Source organism: Trachurus japonicus, chromosome 24, assembly GCF_045865225.1.
Source record: "Trachurus japonicus isolate A0001 chromosome 24, Traja_1.0".
Lineage (NCBI taxonomy): Eukaryota > Metazoa > Chordata > Actinopteri > Carangiformes > Carangidae > Trachurus > Trachurus japonicus.
In genome coordinates, this window is record NC_140930.1 from 11,049,580 (window position 1) to 11,071,866 (window position 22,287).

At 40.5% G+C, this 22,287-nt stretch overlaps 1 protein-coding gene across 1 annotated transcript in view; it reads left to right on the forward strand.

Annotated features, from left to right (window-relative positions):
• The window catches only part of aven (apoptosis, caspase activation inhibitor), a 44,642-nt gene that overhangs the window by 20,506 nt on the left and 1,849 nt on the right, over positions 1 to 22,287 (forward strand). Inside the window, exons 3-4 of the mRNA XM_085771026.1 lie at positions 15,843 to 15,913; positions 19,237 to 19,332. Of these exons, the coding sequence (XP_085627152.1) occupies positions 15,843 to 15,913; positions 19,237 to 19,332 (167 nt within the window). The remainder of the gene's footprint in view (positions 1 to 15,842; positions 15,914 to 19,236; positions 19,333 to 22,287) is intronic.

Consider the following 22,287-nt stretch of genomic DNA (forward strand, 5'->3'; position numbering starts at 1 on the left):
GTATCAGGTCTTTTAAAAAGCTGTCCAAATATTGATATTGTCGGTGACCATTGATTTTTCTCGCCCAGGGATGATGATATACAGTTGTGTCAGCAGCGATACATGCTACAACGCTACGGCGCTACGATAACCTTTTGAATCGCAAATCTGGGCCAATTATTTCCAACGAGTGCGGGTTTTGAAAGGAAGAAAGCATATTAGTCATTTAATAGTGTGATTCTCTGCCTCAATTAAAGGTAATTGCTTTGTGTGCTTCACACCTCCCACACTGTGTTGCTTGCCTTGTGGTAAATAACAATCGTGGCGCCGATGATGATGATAATAATAATGGCACAGAAAGCTTTCCATCAGACGCGGTAGCCTCCAGAAGCACTTGGGTTTGTCATCCATGCTGCTGCCTGAAAGCATTTTTGCATCCAGTGTCAACTCGGGGCTGCTCATTAGCTGTGACCAACCAAACGTAACATTTGTCACCAGTCAAATGGTCTTTATTCAAACAAACAACCAAAACACTGTGCACCAGGTCCTCTGCCAACGTTGACCTGAGCCTCAGTGAGCCACAACTGCTTTACTACACTTTTATCTAATGGTTCCTCCTTCTCAAATTGTTTTTTTTTTCTCTAATAAAAGATCAATAACATCTCGATAAGATTTGACAGATTGGCTTTTAATGGCGCCTCCCTTTGAACTGGCCTCATTACTCATTACAGGTTTGAGCGTCTCTCATTTGAAGCGTCTGCCTTTGAATATGAATGTGACCTCAAGCCGCGACGGGAGGAAACAAGATGAATGACAGTAATTTAAAAGCCCCGACTGATTCGTAAGCAAACGACTGTGGGGCGTTTGTAGCTCACAGGAAGGTCACGTCTGGAGTAGAGTAGAGTAGACCGTCCCTGAGTGAAAATCAAAATGTATTCCACTGCTCTTGTTTTCACCGTCCAGTCAGCGTCGTGTTATCGAGTTACCTGTTGATCTATTCATTGACCCAGACCCCCGTGACCTCGGTGGCTGCAGAGCGTCTGAGATGTGTGCGATGCGGGGTGTGTGTAGATAAAGTTGTCGATAGCTCATGAATACACGGATCTACGGACACTTCACTGAATCAAAATGAGATGATTCTTTGCATCAGCGTTGGAACGGATTTGAAACTCCCATCGACATCCACTCGGTCCCGGTCTTCAGTGTTGGCGAGCGATGTCGATGTCACGCAGCCACAGAATGTGTTGTTCCTCTGGTTCTTTTTAATTCCATGATGTTGGTAAAAGTGTTGCGAGCTCGTTGACTCAAGCTTGTGGAGTTTGAGAGGTGCTTCACCTCCTTCACTACTTGTTGATTTTTTTTTTTTGGGGGGGCCAAACATCATTTTCTTTAATCGCAGCGTTTCAGTCAAAAACAGTTTTGACCAAAAGTTTAATTCTGTGCCCAGATTTAAAACAACTTTGTTGAATAATTCCTCTCTTTTGTCTGAAATGTTGTGGTATGCACAATTTTTATTGGACTATATTATCTTACATGATCATAGCTGTATTAAAGGGATAGTTCAACATTTTGGCAAATTGGCGCCATATAGTCATAGCAGTAGGTTTATTACCTTTAATTTGTCGGTGCAAGCTATTTTTAGACAAGTTGTGACCTCTAAAACAGCTCTGTCTCGTAACGTTGTGTTATTATCTCATAGCGTGGTGAATGTGCAGGTCACAACTTGTCCACCAGAGCGTTTTGGAGTTGTTCGATTGTGTATTTATTTGCTGAGTTTGATGAGGGAAACCAAGAAATCCCATGAGCCTCCGTAGCGTAGCTCTGAGCAGCTCGCGGCTCTGATCCGCTGTTCTAAAAACAGCTTGCACCAACAATTAAAGGTAACAAACCTACTGCTAAGACTATAGGGATTATGGCAATTTACCAAAATGTTGAACTATCCCTTTAATATTGGATTAGATGTACAGAAATGCTTCAGTGTGTTGAAGGGGAAGTGTTGCTTTTGGTTCCAGTAAGACTCTGTGACAGGATCCAGAAAGTCCAGTCAGACTAAGAGCTGCAGCTTACTCTGTCAGAACCAGCTCATATTTCATGTGCTGATGGAAATTAAAAGGCTTTGTACTACCTGTTTTTTCAAATGGCTGCACTCGAGAGTAGGTTGAAGGTCTGACATTGACGTGCTGCATTCGGTTGTTCTTATACAAAATGACAGAAATAGATTAAACAGAAAGAAAGAGCCAGAGAGAAAAAGCTGAAACCTCTCTCACCTCCACATCCGGCGCAGGGTGTGAATGTCAGCAAGTCGGTTCAGTCAAATGTTATTTATATAGCGCAGAATCCTAACAGTCATCTAAAGGTACTATTCATATAGATGGATGGCAACAGATTTTTATATATAATGTGGCGGATAGAGCTCACTTTAGAATCGTCCAAAACACACACTATGAAACATCCAAATATATCCATGTGCAAGATTTGCTGTGAAATTGGAAGAACATCTCTCTCAGCAAATCTATCGTGCAGCCACTGGTAGCTACTGCTACAACAACAAGGCTAAAAACAGAGATCAAATTACAACAACTTTAAACAAATGAAACAACTTTTTCATGTGGCGGCTTCAGGACACTTGGATCAGTACGGACGAGCAGTATGGAGGTATCTGGATGTTTCATAGTGTGTGTTTTGGACGATTCAAAAGTGAACTCTATCCGCCGCCATTATATGAAAATCTGCTGCCAGCCGGACCCCCCCTGTAACTCCGAAAGCGTTTTGATGACTCAGAAAGTTCTCCAAACCCTTCCTTGGCATGACGGTGAGTAGAAAATTGGGTGAAGTATCCCTTTTAAGAAGAGTTTTAAAAGCAACTAAGGAATTGACCTGTCTTATTTCAACTGGAAGGCTGCTCCACGGTTTGGGGGCTCGGTCACCCTTCGTCACCAGCCGAGACCTCAGAGTGGCTATTAGAGCTCAAAAATCAGTGTTAAAAACAATCCAGCTTCATGTGGCTGTACTTGTTTTCTAGAAGCTTGTCAGTAACTCAGAACAAGTCAATACCTTTTAGGGCTTCACTATCTGTTTGAATGCAGCACTAAAAGCTTTAATCACCGTATTAATAAAAAACTACAGATGACTGAAGACGAGGGCTCCACATTTTCTCATCCGCTACAACAGCAGCTTTCATGCAGCGGTGACTCGTACACATCGTCGTCTGGCTGCAGCCGCGAGCAGCCACGATGGATGATCCGCCGCTCTGTATTTGTCTTGTGAGTGTGTCCGTACAGAGTGCAGGTGGCGGCGTGTGCTTTGTGTCCGTATCATGACTCAACCCTCCTCCCCCCTCCTCCTCCCCTCCCCGACAGCTCTGAGTGTCTTCTGATGAATTCGCCACAAGAACAGAGGAACTCGGGATTTTCTGGAGGGAATCCATCAGAGCGGTGGCGGCCGGTCTGGATATCTTGTTTGGATTTCAGCGCTTGCGGCGTCCTGTCACATATCATCCGCTCAAGTGTTCGAGACGAGGGAGAGAGAGCGTTGAAACATTCGAGCGTTTGGCAGTTTTGGTGCTGATTCAAGGCAAGGCGACCCACAAGTCTTTATTTAGCCGCCTGTGGGTGCGTTGCTCTTATCTTCCTGTGGCCTTTGAGTGCCTCTTTGTAAATAGAGTGGAAGAAATGCCTTTTTTCATATTAGAGGAAAAAGTATTCATCTTTTCTCCATCACTTTATGAAGTACACGGTTGTTAAACTCTCAGATAAACAGCTCAAGTCTGTCTCTTCCTGATCTATAGGCTGCTCCTTTCACACTGTCGACGACACTTTTAGCGCCGTGTTGATCGGTATCAGCCTGTTGACTCATCTCCTCGCCTCAGATTAGTACCTGAGGCCCCTCGTATCCTTGTAATGAAGGGCCCAGATGGCGCTCTCAGGCCAATACTCGGAGGAACGGGTGACGCTAAAACACAGTCTCGCCTCCCTGTTGTCTTGGTGACAGCTGTTGTTTCGCCTAAACGCTATTTGTTTCCTATGAGGAAGCGATTATTGGCTCTAAAAATTGATGTTTTTCGTATTGATTGTGTTTAAAGATCAAATTAGCTGCGTGGTCGACCCCCTCGGTCCACCGTCACACACACACGCACACACACCGTTTGTCATTGAACGCGTCACACGGGTCACTTTGTGCCTTGTGTCTAATTGTCACTTAATTTGCTCGTCACTGCTGTCGTGTCGGGTTTGTTGTGTCTCCAGCGGCCGTCCACACCGATCCAGAGTGAAGAGATCTCCACCAGTTGTTATGATTCACTGGAACTGACAGGCCAGATGTTTACAGATGATGACATTTGGATGATGTTTTAGTTATTAACAATATTTAATCACAGTATACCGTATTTACCGGGCCCTTATTGGAGGCAGGCTTTTATTAGGGAGAGGCCTCTATTTCTAATTCCCTCTGTTTTATATCAAAAAATGTTCAAACAAGGAACGCTTCACGGAGTCATTTCTCAATCAGAGGTGCTCTTTGGAGAGGGATAGGAGATATAAAAACTCCAAGGCACTCTCTTTAAATCAATAAAATGCCTTTATTTATCTGGCATTGTCACAATGACATTAAAATAACTGACGCGTTTCAGTATCAAGCCTTCATCAGGGAGTAAAACAGGTTTAACTCCCTGATGAAGGCTTGATGCCAGATAAATAAAGGCATTTTATTGATTTAAAGAGCGCGCCTTGGAGTTTTTCTCTGTTTTTCTAGGTATATTTGCTCTTATTCTAATATGAAACCTCTTTATTTTCTGTTTTCCTTCCATTTGCTCTGTTTATTTTTACACATTAGCTTCAGCTGGGTGAGCCGCAGTCCCCAAATGCGGCATCTCCGTTTGGTCTCCGTTGCACTCACTCCCAAGTCAATCGGAGCGTTTCCACAGCGTTTGCTGCTTTTCATCTCTGGTCTGGGCAGTTATAAGAGACCTAATTAACCAGGGGTCGTATTCACAAAGCCTTTTATCTTACTGCTAGGAGTGCTCCTAACTCGCACTTTACTAAGGATAAATCACTAAGAGCAAACTAAGAGTGACGCCCCTGGTGACGCCCCGTTGCTTTTTTTTTTTTTTTTGCCGTCAGGTCCGACGGGGCTGTTTAGACAGCTTCGAGTCCAAACCACTCTCTGCTGCCGAGTTGGGCTCTGAACTTTCTGTCTTTCTCTCTGCCATCTGCATCTTTCTGCTACAGTTTTTGTCGCGTCTCACTTTCTGCAGTGTGACGCTGTGCAAATGCAATGAGGGTCAGTGCGTCCACTCGCTGAATACGGCCCCAGGTCTCTTATAACTGCCAGAAACATCTAATTTCATTTCATTTACCTTTATTTGTTATAGCGGGACAACATTCACAAACATTTTAAAAATAAAACTAAAATGCACCCAATTATAGCCAAAAGGCTCATTTCCATTGGCAGTCCCCCTGCCAGAAGGAGCATGGCAATGTGACCTGGTGGTAAAAGCAACAAATTACAGTAAAAGCAGATACTTGTTATAGGTACAATATTTAAAAACAGAAACATTACACATAACTATAATACCCCCCCATGCCTAATGTTCATATCATGACAGAAAGAAGAATAAAGAGAAAACTAAGAGACTAATTTCTATAACGCCGTAGATAAATGTGTTGAATTGGCGTTTTCACTCTGCTGAACTTTACAGGAGAATATTCCTGTTTATTAGAGGAACCGTTCAGTACAAACTCATATTTCTGTTTGACAGAGCAGTCCCCGCTTTTTATTTCATGAAAACCAGCTTCCACCGTTGACTAATAGCGTCTCACAAACAGCTTAATGGGCCAATTACAGTGGACGTCGATATCAGATGTTGGAATATGATTGATTAGATCCCAGGTAGGAAGCGTTGGAGCTGCAGCTTCTTCTTACCTCCAAACGAGCTGCACGCCAGTAAAACACCAATGCCTAATGAGAAGGAAGGCCTCGAGTGGGTTGGAGCCGCGCCGCTGATATGACTTTGACACAAACACACAACAGCCTCGCACAATCACCATTAAAAGTTAAGAGTAAATAGCTTCGGCCCTCTTTATTGTCTCGCCTGGTTTGCTCAGGATTTTAATTGCAATTAGCGCAGACAGTGATTTATCGACGCGTAGTGGGTTTCAGCCCCGTGTCGTGTTAGGCTAATTGGTTTGGTTAAAAAGGCGTGACAGGGAGCACGCTGCAGGCGCCGCCGCTTCTCAGAAAGACGATTGGCTTCACCCTAACGCAACTACACGTTTCCCTGAAGTGTTTTTCTTTTTGTCTTTTTTTTCTCCCTCCTTTGCTCGTTTCATTCCTTCCATCTTCCCTCAATCTTTCCCTCTTCTTCTTTTTCTTCTTCCGTTTTCCATCTGGTCCTCCCTCTCAGCGCTGCCAAACAATTATCAGATGGGATTTGTCATGATAGTTATAACACTCGATTGCTCTTCAGCGTCCTGCTCCATCTCCTTTCTTATCAGGAGAGGATCTGCCACGACAGCCGGTTTAAAAGAAGTAATCATTCACTAATCACTCTACTGGCAAATAGAGGAGGAAGGAGAAGAGAGGGAAAGAGTGTGTGTGTGTGTGTGTGTGTGTGTGTGTGTGTGTGTGTGTATATTCCTCTTCCAGTCACATAAAATGTCAACATTTCACTGCAGGTGTTAGTGGAGACTGAGCAGCGAGGCTGTTGCTCCTTACACGTGCGTCCTGTTTCTGTTCAGCCGGTGTCTGCTGCAAGACACAGAGGAGTCATCAAGAAAGTCCAGAGCGCAGCCTTATACAGCGAGTGTGTGTGTTTGTGTGTGTGTGTGTGTGTGTGTGTGTATTGAAGGTGTGGTTCGGTCAACAAGGACGGGCGTGTGTGCATCTCGGATGTTTGTGGTCTGTGTGGCGCTGTCTGCACAGCAACCGGCACGGTAACATGGTCACAAAAAAAAAACAACAACGGCAGAAACAGCAGCACAGGGCACTAATAGGATTATTTATATCTCAGTGCAGATGGACTGTAAGCAGAGCAGAGGTTCGGCCAACGCTGGGAGAATAACAACTTTTAGTTTATATCTGAGGTGGAAATGAGTTAATTCAACCTAAAAAAAAATGACATTAATGCAAAATGTTTCAGCTCCATATGAACTAACACTGGTTCACACTAGAGCTGCAACAATGAATCGCACATTATTCAATTTTTAAATGAATCGTCAACTATTTTGATAATCTAATAATCAGGTTGAGTAGTTTTTTAAAGAAAAAAAGGCAAAATTCTCTGATTTCCGCTTCTTAAATGTGAATATTTCTGGTTTCTTCGTTCCTTTATGACAATAAACTGAGTCTCTCTTTGGTTTGTGGACAAAACAAGACATTTGAGGACGTCGTCTTGTGGTTTGGGAAACACTGATTGACATTTTTCAACATTTTTTAACATTTTATTGACCAAACCACTAATCGATTAATCATTTAAATAATCGACAGATTAATCGATAATGAAAATAATCATCAGTTGCAGCCGTAGTTCACACAACTGTTTCTAAACTCTAAAATCATTATTATTATTGTTTATAATAACATTAAGCATCATTAGATACATTATCCATCATCTATAGTGTGTTCTTCCTACACTGATACTAATTAGTAAGTAAGTTATAATCAGTAATAATGTTTAAATCTCAATTAATAAGCTCATCTATGTGTTTAATGGTTGTATTTTCTTATAAATAATAATAATAAATGATGAATTTCACCAATAACAAACCACAAATCAATCAATCGAATACAATGACAGATATTTACCAAGTGTAAATAATTAACAAAGCATTTGGATCCATTTGTGCTGCACTCGTATGAAAGCATGAAATGAAAATCCCCAAAAACTGATTGAGTGGAAGATTAAAAGTCAAGATGTTTGTCAAGTTGAACCATTAAACCAGACGTCTTTGTTTATTCACTGCGGCTGTGGGAGTTTCGCTCTGAGTCATGTTTTAGTAATAACCATCAGTTATATTCATGACTCATTTATCATCTGCTGATTAATTCAAGATGGCGAAATGTCAAAAAAAAAAAAAAAAAAAAGTCACGGCGTTAAAATAGAATAAATAAATATAAATTCTCAGAGGCCACAGAAAAGTCTTCAAATGACTAAAAAATTTGATTGAGCAACTTTTAAAAATCCACCAAAAAATATTTAATTCATAATTAAACAGAGAGAGACGGAAAAGAACTCACTTTGGAACAAATATTTGACATTTTTACTTGATGAACGTCATAAATAATAACAATAACATTTCCACTATTTCATAAACCATAAAAATAAATGATTACTTATTTGATAATAAAATGATAACCGTGCTGCCTCGCTGTTTAACTGTTGGTGTTGCCATGAAGGAGGAGGAGGAGGTGAGGACAGTTACAGTCCTGTCAGTCCATATCTGTCTCCAAGGTGATTGACTCATCTTCCTCTCAGAGGGGGGAGGACGGACAGCGACGGGTCTCGGGACTCGAACTGCGATCAGGTCACAGAGCAAAAAAGCAGCGTCTGTTCGTCTGGGTCTGAGGCGTCTGGAGACAGGACTCGACTATGAGTAATATAATAACAACCTGTTTTATCCACCGTGGAATAACTCACAAAGCCACGACCAAGGATATGACGCAGCTGTTTTTAAAGCAGAAGTAAGCGATCCGGTTGTTTTGGCTAATGCTGCGTTCGAGGCAGGCTTTTGAAACCGTAAATTACAGCTTCAAGTCACGACTTACGACTTTGTAGCGTTCCAGGCAACCCACTCGTGTTTCTCCGACTTGTTTTACCTGTGAAAGTCACTATAACGGCCACTCGTAACTTCCAACCCGTGAACTCGTACCAGATTGAACTGGTATGACTTCACAGGTCGGAAAAACACGAGTTACGGGCTGCCTTGAACGCACCATAACGTCTTGTCAGCCGATGGAGTTAGCAGCCCCCGCCCTCGTCATGGATCTATTGGTCCTCGTCCCTACGTCACCACATTCAGGCGCATCCCTTGGCTGCACACACAGCCCTTCATGCCGTTCTCTCTCCTCATTGGATAAAACTTGTAGGATACAAGGAAAGTTTTCTCCTCGGCTCAGAGCAGAGCAGAGGGACTGACAGACCCGTGTTTTGGTCCAAACACTCTATGTAAGTGATTGCTGTCGGAAGATATAACTATTTAAGACTTATATTAACACAAAAATATTGCTTACTTCTGCTTTAACTCTGATAACTGATCTATAATCAGTTGCGATCAATGAGGTCAGAGCCGTTGTTGTTATAACGTCGTTCAACGGGATCTCTGCTGCTCAGGGCAGGAAGAGACCGACTCGTCGTCGTTTACAGGCGAAAACATGAGTTTAGTTTGGGAACGACAGGATGTGTCAACAGCAGCACACGGCATCTGTAGAGAGTCGTCAATACATTGGCTGATTGATTGACTGATATCAGGGTATCCGCGGGGTCTTGAAAAGTATTAAAAGGTGATAAATCAATTTTGGGAAAATTAAGACCCTTAAAAAGTATTACAAAGTCTTTTCACGACTTTATAAAGTCTTAAATATTGAAGGTATTTTTTCTGAATTAGCTGTCCAAGAGTTTGAGTTGTAAAAAACATTGCGGAAGTGTGTGAATTTAAAAAACAAAGATGAACCGGTTCATGAAAAAGAAAAGAAGATTGTTGTTTTTGTTTTTTTGAGAGTTGAGCAATGTTTTTTTTGATAAACTTTGCCTTTGATTTATTATCGCAGCCTTTTTTAAATTCTGTTCTATCATAGTGGTCTATAGTCTTTATCACAAACTAAAACTGTTCAGCTAAAAGTGTCACTGATGTAAATGGTTACAGCTTGAAGCGGCTGTGAGGTATTAAAAAATGTTGAGATGGTCTTGAAAAAGTCTTAAAAAGGTATTAAAATTAACTTCAAGATTCCTGTATATACCCTGGATATTGATGAGCTGTCTCTTCTATCACTGTGAATTAAACACTGAAGTTCTGGACTGAACTTTTCTTTTGCTTTTCTCAGTTTTCTAACATTTTACAGTTGATCCATTCATTCATGATCTGAGTCAGATTGTTCCACAAGTTAAAGACAGAATCGTTTCCTCCTCATCAAACTGCTTTGGTCTTCAGGAAACGGAAAGACGTTTCGAGCAGTAAACTGATTTTGGACGTTTGTTGCACATTTGTCACTCATCTTTCTCGCTGATGTTAATTCCCATGATTTATTATCCACTGACGATGTGATGTGATGAGTAAACCAAACATCTGTCCATCGTTGATCTGTCAGTGAAAAGACAGAGAGATGAGAAGGAAAACGTCCAGGCAGATGAATCAACATTAAAATAACACAGTTGTTGGGAGTACATATATATATATATATATATATATATATATATATATATATATATATATTTCTATAATTAGTGACGTTGCAGCTCCACGTTTATTCATGTGTTTCCTGACGCCCGCTCCTTCAGTTTGTCAACTTCTGATCAGCAGCAATAATCAACAGATAGATAGATAGATAGATAGATAGATAGATAGATAGATAGATAGATAGATAGATAGATAGATAGATAGATAGAGGCTACTTTATTGATCCCAAGCTGGGAAATTACAGTCAATGTCAGTTTACAAAGATTTAAAACAAAGGAACTATGACTGGACTATGTTTTTTTTCCCTTTAAGATCATTAATCAGAAAAAAATCTGATACTATTGTGATTTTAAACATTTCACAGTATCCTGAGTATTGCAGTAATATTTTGTGAAACATTTATCAACTTTTTGCAACTGCAAAATACTATGTCCTGTTTTATCTAATAAGATTAAGTTACGAAATATGAAGTCGTATATCATTTTTATTCTTGCAAAGTGTCGAGCAAACTGACTCAACGACTGACACATTCATAAAAACTACTCTAGTATTCTACTACTTCCATAATAAACGATCAATACTTGGCGATTGTGTATCGATACAGTATTGCCATAAAATGTTGTGACATTGTGCTGTATTGATTTCCGAGTTGTAACTGAGCAGCGGTGTTTATTCAGCGGAGTGAGCGCTCGTCCTCCGAGGGGATTTAAACCTCACGTGTGTTTGGATGAGGAGGAATGAAGAGTCCGCTTTGCTCTCTCCTTCATTTTTCATCACTCGCTCACTCCCTCCCCTCCTCCAACCCCCTCTCCTCTCCTCCTCTCTCCTCTCCTCCTCTCCTTCTTCTTCTTCCCTCCGTCTCGTGGAGGTTTCGACAGACGTCTCTCTCATCCTCGCTGGCAGGCAGCCGTTGCCATGGTTGTGTCAGTGCCTCCGAAACGACCTGGGATGGTATTTCCACGGACGTAGATGATGGGGGTGACACCGGGGGCGCGGAGGTGTAGGAGGGAGGGAGGGAGGGAGGGAGGGAGGCAGTTCACAGGTGTCAGCAGTTCTCTGGGCTGGACGTGGACCGAAGGAGACAGAGGAGGAAGAGGAAGAGGAGGAGGAGGAGGAAGAGAATTAGAGTCTGGGCAGATGTTAAACAGAGGAGCAGAGAGAGGAAACGGAGAGAAAATGAGAGTGAGAGGCCACAGAGTTTGACTGTTGCCACTTACAGGGCCGGCCCCTGGCATAAACACTCTATGCGGTTGTTTAGGGCCACAGCCGTTAGGTGGGGGGCCACATGATCAGAAAGGTACCGGGTTCATTCAAGTCATTTAAACATCCTGAGGTCTGCACGTGCACGCTATGAGCTTTATATGTAATTTGAAGTCAATATTCAGCTTCTTTTATCTCACATTTGAGACATTTGGTGAAAATAGAACGGCAGAATTACAACATTTGTGCTCAAAAAACAATCTTACAAAATGTCATTTTAGACTTGTTTTCTACACTTATCTATTACTGTATTCATATCCTATTTCAAGCACCAAAACAGTTCATTCTCATGACTGAAGGTGGGTTTTCACAAGGGATTTGAATTTTTTTCAAAAAGCAGAACTCAAATTTCCAGCATTTGGCCTAAATTATTTCTTTATACAGTGTTCTAGGACAAATTGGCCTCAGTGTGCTTACAGCGGAGGTTATAATATTTAAACATAAAACACTTGAGTATTGTTACATCTGCAAGTATCTTAAAAAAGATAAATTTAAGAAAATATGTAGAAGTTGAGAAAATGGCCTCAAACCTCAGAGGGCATCAACACGTCTGTATTCAGTTTTAACCAGTGATTTGGTGTTTGTGCTTAGAGTGCAGGGCCACAAACAAAAATCTTGTTTAGGGCCACCAAAATCCTAGGGCCGGCCCTGGCCACTTATCAACTCTATCTTCTTCACCTTGACACAGATTTATTATTTAGATTTTCTTTTTGGTGTGGTGGTAAAAAGCAAAACAAAAGAAAACCCCCCAAAAACCCCCAAACAGCACATAAACAACAACAGTCAGAGTCCTAATGACATTTTTTTGGTAGTATTTAATTTTTCTTTTTTTTTAAGCATATTTTTGGGCATTTTTTTGCCTTTTATAGGATAGTATAGTTGAGAGAAACAGGAAATGTGGAGGCAGAGAGAGGGGGAATGACGTGCAGTAAAGGGCTGCCCGATGCGGGATTCAAACCGGGGCCGACTGCAGTGAGGAATAGCCTGCAGTGCTCAACCTACTGCGGCTGGGCGTTGAGAATCGAAAAACATTCCAATCACATATCATCAATCATTAAGAAGTTTTAATTTCGATTCCCAAACGGCTCCTCGACCATTTTCATTCATGCTTCATCTTTTGTTTGCAGTCCGCTGACCGCCGGTAAAACCGCTAGACAAGTGCAAACTTTTCTAAACCCCAGATTAAAAGAATTGGAACCAGAATTGTTAAAACTGAAGGTACGTCTAGTGGGTTCAGATGTTTTATAGTAGATCATCGTCACTGCAGCAGGTTTGGGTTTCTATTCTGTTTTTGTGATGAAAACAGTCTCTGTCTCTCTAGCTGTGAATCAGATTTGAGATCTGGTTTTTGACTTCGTGTTTGATTTCTGTTCACCAAATCCAGGTTTTATTCACTCACTCGCTTCTAGGGATGTCACGATTACTTGTTTTCACAATTAATCGTGGTATTAAACAGCACAATTAATTAATCGTAAAGATTCTAAAATACCGTCACTTCCCAAAAAAAATTATGCTGGAACCTGATGTGCACCAAAATAAAGGTTAAAAAATGCACAGATACTGGTCCATTTAACATACGTAACATTGAATTGGTAGGAATTTAAATGTTAGTGTGTCATTTTTAATTAAAGACAAAGCAAAACAAAACAAAAAACGATTAAAATAAACGGAAACATTTGGTATAGATGACAATTTATGACCTGAATATTTCAAACATTTCCCCTGGGGATTAAGAATTGGTCCTATATATACTTGAAATATTTAGTGTAAACAATGAGTAATGTAGTTATATTTTGACTGTATTTGATTTTACACATTCATAGTGTTGTGAAATTAATAAATGCATAATAATCGTGATAGTCGTAGTACCGTGATTATTTCTCTGACAATAATCGTGCCAAGAAAATGTATAATCGTGACATCCCTACTCGCTTCCCATCTGGGTGAAAACCAGTGGATCGTACCGGTAACAGGCGGCTTGACACCGGCCCCCGAGCCGTCACGTAAAGCTGACGTCCCTCTGGTCTCGTCCTCCTTCTAACCTCCACAATGCCTCTATTCATAAATCATCTTTTCTTTCTCTGGCTGTCTGACAGCAGGGCCGGCGCCCCCCCGCAGCTCCCTCCTTTTTGACCCCCGTCACTTCCCGTCGTACCGCCGAGCAATCGAGGACAACTGCAGATGGCGGCGGGCGTCGCTCCGAGAGGCCGAGGGCAGAGGAACAAAGGGAGAGTCTGCGGCCGACTGCGGCTCGGCCGTCGGCTCCCCCACCGACCGTCCATCTGTGTGTGGCACGATGACCACAGGCCGCCGTGTCCGCCGCCGCTGCTCCCATTAAAGACGCCAGTGTCGCTGTCACACGATCAAAGCTCAGGGTCGCTGAGCTGTGATCCAACAGAATAATACACCAGCGAATCATTTCAGACTGACTTCATACCTCGGTGCCTTTTGTGTGGGACGTTTGATTTCCTGTGAAAACTCCAGGAGGCCAAACAAAACAACGTCTGCAACTGCACGACATAAAATAATTTAAAAAAGTCATATTGTGGTTTTACTGGCAGGTTGTTTCAGCTGGAATCAGGAAAACACAATCCAGCTAATCACAATGTGGTTGAAGTTGCAATGTGGCAAAGAGCAATAAAATGTCTCACACAGTTTTGGGCATTGGAAGTGTCGCGTTGAGACAAGTTATATTCATTCAAGACCTAAAGGCGCACAAGTTTGTTTGGTACGAGACCTGAACAGAAATGACATCACCAATTTGATATTTTTTTAAGTGAAAAACAAAAGGAAAAACTACTATTTCCTACTAATGTAAAATAAGTAGTCACCTTAAAGGTTAAAATTGATTTATTATAAAAACAAGACTCTTAAAATTGGTTATTGAGCTCATTATCCGAGGTCCACAGGTCGGCTGTTCAGGAGTTTGGAGACATTGATGACAAAAGAATAGAATTTTTGTTTTTTACCCCATAATCTGTTTTTTGGTATTGTCAAATAGAACAAATAAACATTACGGTAACATTGGTCAATGAGGTGCAGATAAAGCAACGATGCAAGTGGCAGACGGGATAAAAAACAGTCCAAAACCAACAAAAAGACACAAGAGGACAAAAACTACAACTAAAGAACAAAACCCAAGATGTAGATGAAAGACAACATAGCATGGTAAAATTATCTGAATAATATTAGAATACAATAAAGTTAAAATAGAAAAAAAAAAAACATACAACTTTTCCTTAGGTAGAATTTCATGATAAATTTAACATAATACTTTAATTGAAAACTAGTGTAATTATTGAACCCATCACTAAACCTTTGTATTGTGTCAAGTGTCGGCTGTACAGTGTGGGAATAAAGGTTGAATTCAATTCATACAAACTGTCACAACATTACTATTTATCGTACTGAAGGAAGTTTGCTTGCACACTGCAAGTGACGGCTGCTGGTCAGTGTCAGATCTGTCATGTCACAACTTTAATATTACGACTAAAATAACGAGTTACTCGGGAATAACTGGAAAGTCCGGCTCTCGAACATTCACAGAAAAGACGCCCGACATCTTCTAAGATCTTCTAAGGAAGCCTTTTCAACACGTCTGTTTTCTAAACGTTGTGAGTGTTTTATCAGAGCGAAGCCGCTCCACATGTTGTTCTCCCTGCAGACGGACGACATGTAACAGTCTCTCTCTCTCTCTCTCTCTCTGCCACATCTAAAAATATTCAACCGCCCTGTTTATTCCAGCCGGAGTGAAGCTGCTGCTGCTGCTCGTCGGCAGAGAAAACCACATCTACAAAATGATGCTCGTCCTGTTGAGTGGTGCTTCACACCTGACACAGCGTCCCCACCGAGCTGCTGCTGCTGCTGTTTTGACTGTGTTTTTACCGCAGTTTTTTATATTTGCTCGTCAGCTCCCATTTCCTCTGTTTTTAAAATAATTAAATAAATAAATAGAATAAAAGCAGCAGCTGCAACCGGTCGTGACAGAGTGAAAGCAGGTCCAAGCTTCACCTGTCGCTCTGCTGCTCGGCCTCTTCTTCAACGTGTGTCTGTGCTGCTTTAAACCTCATCGACACTTTACACTAAAGCTATTGACCAGAAACACTGCCAGCTGTGTGTGTGTGTGTGTGTGTGTGTTTATGTGTGTGTGTAGTTAACTAAGAGCCGTGTTGAGCTGCACTGACGTGTAAAACTCTGTTTCTGTGTCGTCCTCAGGAGATTCCTTCAGTCAATTCCGCTTTTCGGAGGAGAAAGACTGGGAGATGGACTCATTTACAGCCACTCAGGTAAATCCATACTCCACCCCCAATCTGCACTCGATTTCCTCCGTCATGGATTTAACCCACTTCTCCTCGAGCGGACTCAACATCTGGGTTAAAAACTTGAATATACAAATACCTTAAATACCTATAATATCAAATAGATGGTGGGATGCAAAAAGGCTTTGACCAGAAAGTGGCTTAAGAAAGACAAACCAACAATAAATGAGTGGGTTGATATAGTTTATAATATAAACTGTACATGATGATGGAGAGAGTTACATTCAAACTAAGGAACCAAACTGATATTTTTGAAGAAAACTGGTCAAAACAGCTCAATTAATTTGTATAAATGGCAAAATGAAACTCTTTATAAAAACTCTTTAATAGAAAATAATTTACCCTGTTTCCAACAGCAGTCTCTTTATGTTTCTATGTATGATGGACTTCTTTGCTGCCTGACCTAATGTCCATGTCATGTCATGTCATGTTATGTTGCGTGTCTTGTTCCCAGTTGGTGCATGTGTTATTATAAGGATAATTAAATAAAAAGTATTTAAAAAAAAAAAAAAATGCAGGACGCAGAAGGAGCTGAAATTGTCGTTCAGTTTTAAGGCTCAAAGTAAAACACACAAATATTCACACATGTTTTGCAGTGATGCCTTAAGAATGGTTCAAACTCTTGTGACAAATACAGACTGGAGGTTCATTACTTTACTGTTTAGCAATACATAACTTTTATTATTCAAAATGGCTTCCGTGCAGCAAAATGTACTGCAGTGGAAAATGTAAATAAGTAAATAACAAATTTGAAAAAAAAGAGGGAATACACACACTTTCTTTTCACTACAGAGTTGTGGGTCAAAACAATGGGCCTCATTCACGAACCGTTCTTAAGAACAAATTTGTTCTTAAGTCCTACTTACGAAGTTTTTACGAAGATTGTGGCATTCATGAATGTTTTCTTATCCAGAATTTGTTCTTAACTAAGAACAAAATCTACGAACAGTCAGGAGTATACTTACGCACTTTTAGGTGCTGAGACTTCTGCAAAAATAACCGATTATAGCGTTTTCTTTTGTTCTGCAGTTGTATGACATTATATGATTTGAATAAGAATTATTTTCTTATATTTTATGATGTTTTTAATAATCATATATATTAATAATAATAATTGACAAATCATTGCAGTCTCTTAAAAAACATTATAGACACTAAATTCATATCATATCTTTTTTTGGGGGGGGGGGGGGGCATACAGCTGCCGATATGATTTTTTTTCCTAATTGCGGGCTGCAACAGTGCACTTACTGTAAGTGTTCACACTACACACAACTGTTTTTTTTTTCATATGTGATAATATGATAATATTTATGATGGCACATGTGAGAGTGCGGTCTCTGATAACGACCGAAGAGCTGCATCCACTGCTGACGCTACTAAATATAAATATAAAAATATAAACTAAATATAAGCCTTTTGTTTGTTTCTTTGTTTCATTCCTGCCGCAGTAGCGCCACTTCACTACTTAAGTTCTTTTTATGTTTGGAGTCTGGTGCTCCCTCCCAGATTTTCATTTGAGCATTTCAACTTTCTTTCTCACTTCACCTTCTCTGCTCAGTGCCTGTGGGTTCTGTGTGCACACGGCCCTGCAGTCTCATGCCCTTTTACGGGCATTGATGGGGCCGTTACCTATGCTAATCCTATGTTAATTAGACTCACCTGGCACACGCCCTCAACTTACGAGGAGTTGGCCTAAGAACACAGCTGCGAACAATTCTGAGGCTTACGAACGCGTTGATGAATCTGACGTAGGGTTTTCTTAAGGAACTTCTTAAGAACAACTTAAGAAAGAATCTAAGAAGGTTCTTAAGAAGATATTGGTGAATGAGGCCCAATGTGAGGACGTCAATTCTTTCTCTAAATAAAAGTAAATCCGTATATTTTTCAGTTCACCTGCAAAGTTTGAAGGCACAAAGAAAGAATTCACATGGCGTCTTATCGAATCGGTCGACACAAACTCAAAATCGGCCCATTTGATAATTTTCTGGCCTTTGTCAGTTCTTCACTTCACGACTGATGTAGTGTTGAGTGGATTTGATGGAGCGTTTTGAGGTGATGGCGTCTGTCTGATGACTTTAATAAACCTCTGGCTTTGATCTCAGCAGCAGCAGCAGCAGCAGCAGCTGTGAAACACCACAAACACAGTGAAGTAGCTGCACGAGCTCCATCCTCCACATGACTCACTCTGTTTGTAGAAGAACAAAACGCAGGATGCAAAGACGCTGATGAGGCCACCGAGGTTTTCACCGCTCGTCTGAGTCTGTGGATACAAACACAGGCAGATTATAGATCATACAGTACTGTATATGTATATTATATAAGTCGTTCTGACCTGCTGCTGTTTCTTTGTGTGCAGTCAGAGCCGTGTTGTTGTTTTGTCGAAGCACAGACGACGAGCACCGACCTGCTTTAGCTGGAGACCGTCAGAAACAGGCAGCGACATGTGAACTCTTCAGTCGTGATCTTCAAACACATTTTCACACCCTGAGATTGAAAAATTCTCCACATGCTTTTCATTCATCTTGTTGTCCTTTTTCTCTTTTTCTCTTTCTTCAAGCATGACCCTGAAAGTTCGTTTTGCTCCGTTTCTTTTAAACCAAATGGATAAAAAATTGGACAAAAAAGTAGTTTCATTTGAACCAATGAAAACGTCCCAATAAATACAGTTTATAATACAGTACAACAGGAAGACTTACATCAGCGAAATTGTCCTTTTAATTTCACCTTCTCTGTGTTCAATGAGCTGAAGCTCTGACTAGTCGTCCATTTATGGCTAATTGTGGGAGTGGAAATGAGGCTTTATCATTATAAAGAGTAAAATGTATGTATGTACTGTACAGGTGCATCTCAATAAATTTGAATATAATGGAAAAGTTTATTTATGTCAGTAATTCAATCCAAAAAGTGAAACTAATACATTATATAGATCCATTACACACAGAATGAAACATTTCATCTCTTTATTTATTTTATTTATTTTAATTGTAGTGATTATACATTTAATGAAGACCTAAAATTCAGTATCTTAAACAATTTGAAGATTACAAAAGACCAATTAATGTTGGCCTTCTGAAAAGTATGTCCGTCTATATGGACTCAATACTTGGTTAAGGCTAATTTGACTTGAACGACAAGAAATGGACTTTTCCCTGATATTTTAATTTATTTAAATGAACCTGTATGTTTCTGGTTTTGTGTGTCCACATGTGTTTATTCATGCCAGTTTCTTGTGTCTTGTCTTTAATGAGTCTTGTAAACAGCTGTTTTCTCACCCTGTCTCTGTGCAGTCGTCGGCTGTGTTCGTGGACCTGCCGGCTCTGGCCCAGACGCTGCAACAGGTTCCTCTCCATCAGAGACTCAACCTGGAGGCGGAGCTGCTGCAGGTGGGTGGGATCTCTACCTCTGTCCTGACGGCAAATGCAGAGACTGCTTGCCAAAAAACTGCCCCCGACAGGAACTTGCATCAGCGGTTTTGCATGAATTTCCCTCTAAAACAACTCTGTCTGGTAACGTTGTGTTATTATCTCATAGCATGGTGAATGTGCAGGTCACAACTTGTCCACCAGAGCGTTTTGGAGTTGTTGGATTGTGTATTTGATGAGTTTTTATGAGGGAAACCAAGAAATCCCATAATGAGCCTCCGTAGCTCACGGCTCTGCTCCGCCGTTCTAAAAACAGCTTGCACCAACAATTAAAGGTAACGAACCTACTGCTATGACTATAGGGATTATGGCAATAGGCCAATTTGTCAAAATGTTGAAATATCCCTTTAAAGTTGTTGTTCGACTTGAAGAAAAGCTGCATCAGTTTCCCTCTGTTCTGAATCTGAACTTTCTCTTTAATATTGAACAAAAGACAGAAGAAAATGAAGTGAAAGATGAACTGGCAAGAAATATGTTTTCATGTCATGGACACATTGAATTTATGGAAGATAAGCACCTGCCACAAATATTGCAACTACATGTTTTGTTTTGTTTTGATTTGATGAGAAATAAGAGGAAACATTATTTTGGTGATTGGCAAATTCATTTTTTTTAATACCATGTAAAATGTCCTGTCATGTTTACACTAATCCGGATTTTTTTTTTTTCTGGGCAAATTGAATAGCCTGCCGCTCAGTCAGAGAATGCACCACACATATTACCTTCAAAAAGCATTTAAAAACTGGTTTCCCAGACCTGCACCCACTATTAGAAATGTATACTTATTTCTGACTGTTGTGTTGATGTTGTTATTACTGTAATTTTGCTGTGTTGTTACTATTACTACTACTATCATTACTATTATTATTACTATTATTATAATAACTAACATAGACAAAATAGCAATATGAACTAGAAAATTTCCTCTCGGGAAATTTTGAATGGGCCACGGGAGCTACTGCGGGTTGTGCCATCTCTGTCAACATGGGAATCAAACCCACGATCTTAAGGTCAAGACAGAGCTGATCAGACAGACACATGATCATCTTTCTATAAGCACTGATATGGAGGAGCTGTAACCACATTAGGTTACCTGTGTGTGTGTGTGTGTGTGTGTGTGTGTGTGTGTGTGTGTGTGTGTGTGTGTGTGTGACTGTAATCACATGAAGCTGGCTCTAGAGTCTGTGTGTGTGTGTGTGACTGACTTGTCACATAGTTAGTTAGTAGCTGCATCCTGTGTCAGTCTGATTTAGCTGTGTCTGTGTTTATAAACATTTAAACGAGCGCCAGGTGGATTGTTTATGAAGTTAACGAGCCCTGGCCTGAGGATCAAAGAGGTTACCACGGCGATAGGGGCCCCCGCAGGCTGAGACAGACAGAAACGTGGAGAAAAACAGCCATTTTCTGCCTCTAAAACCGGCCTCACAATTAGGCTTAGCATGACAAAACGGTAACTCCTATCAGAACAAAACACAGATCAACGTTGCTCTAAGGACTTACTGAAAATTTCGGTACGATTTGGTGTTTCTACAGTAAATATTTTGGCGACGCTGGCAGTTTTAAAACATCAGGCCGTTCTGCTCCTCTCAGAAAATATTTGTATTGGACTCAATGAGGAGCAGGGACAGACGTGGCCGCACTCAGAGGCTGATTCTGTAAGTTCTGTAAGTCTCTCTGATATTTTGAGCACATGACATGAGAGATAACAAGTTTGTCTTACAAATTCTGAAAAAATTATGTCTGTAGAGTGTAAATTGTGGCCGTGGTGGCAATTTATCCAGAAAAAATACAGAATGTTTCTTCACTCTCTCCCACTCTAACCGATGATGTCACGCACTCTGACACGAACATTCCATGCAATACACACCCATTATAAACTCATAATTTCTCCAAAAATGATCATGGTCATTGATCAGGGATTGATCAAAAACTATATGACCTATCAAAACGTGGAGTAATACGACAATACACAAGACTTGTGTCTACTGTTTAAAGTTTAAATGGAGTCTCTAGGTGAAAGTATGCCTGAGCAGTAGACTTTTGTTAAACTCCAATGATTGGTCTTTTTCGGTCTTTTTTTTTTTCGCCCGTCCCATTGACTTACATGCAAAATTTTTGCGCGGTTTTTCGCGACTACGTCGCGAAAAATTCGTAAACTGTTGAGAAAAGTAATAGCACAGCGATCCCGATCAGGACGCACGTTTTGATATATAATATGTCCTGCAACTCTTCGAGTTGCAGGACTAGTAGCACATCGAAAATCGGCCGGAAGTGGAAAAATAATAATAATAATAATAAGAAAAAATCCACACAATAACAGTAGTGCCCGGGCTTCGCCCGGGCACTGGTCCCTGCAGCTATTTCATAGCTGTTGGGACCAGTGCCCGGTGCGATTGCCCGTGGCCCTAATAATGCCATCACTAGTCATAGGTCGAGTATGTGTATGTGTATGTGTATGTATGTATATATATATATATATATATATGTGTGTGTGTGTGTGTGTGTGTGCGTGTGTGTGTATATGTATGTATATATATATATATATACATATATATATATATATATATATATATATATATTCAATAGTATTATCACTTATATTATTATATAACTTTTAGTTATTCATAGCAGTGCAAGTGATTAAATTATATCCTTAGACCTATCATTGTAACACAGCTCAATTAGACATTACTCCCAGGACCTTCTAAGCACTTTGATGATTGTAAGCACTTTATCGCATGACACGGTTGCACTTTTGTACTACTGTCGTACTACGGCACCGAATCTGTATTATTATCTATTGTACTGTAAACTGAATGCTGCTATTTTATAACATGCTTTTGTTTTTATTTATTGTATTTTGTACCAGGGAACATCTATGTATGGGACAACGGATGGAAATTAGCCTGTGGCTAC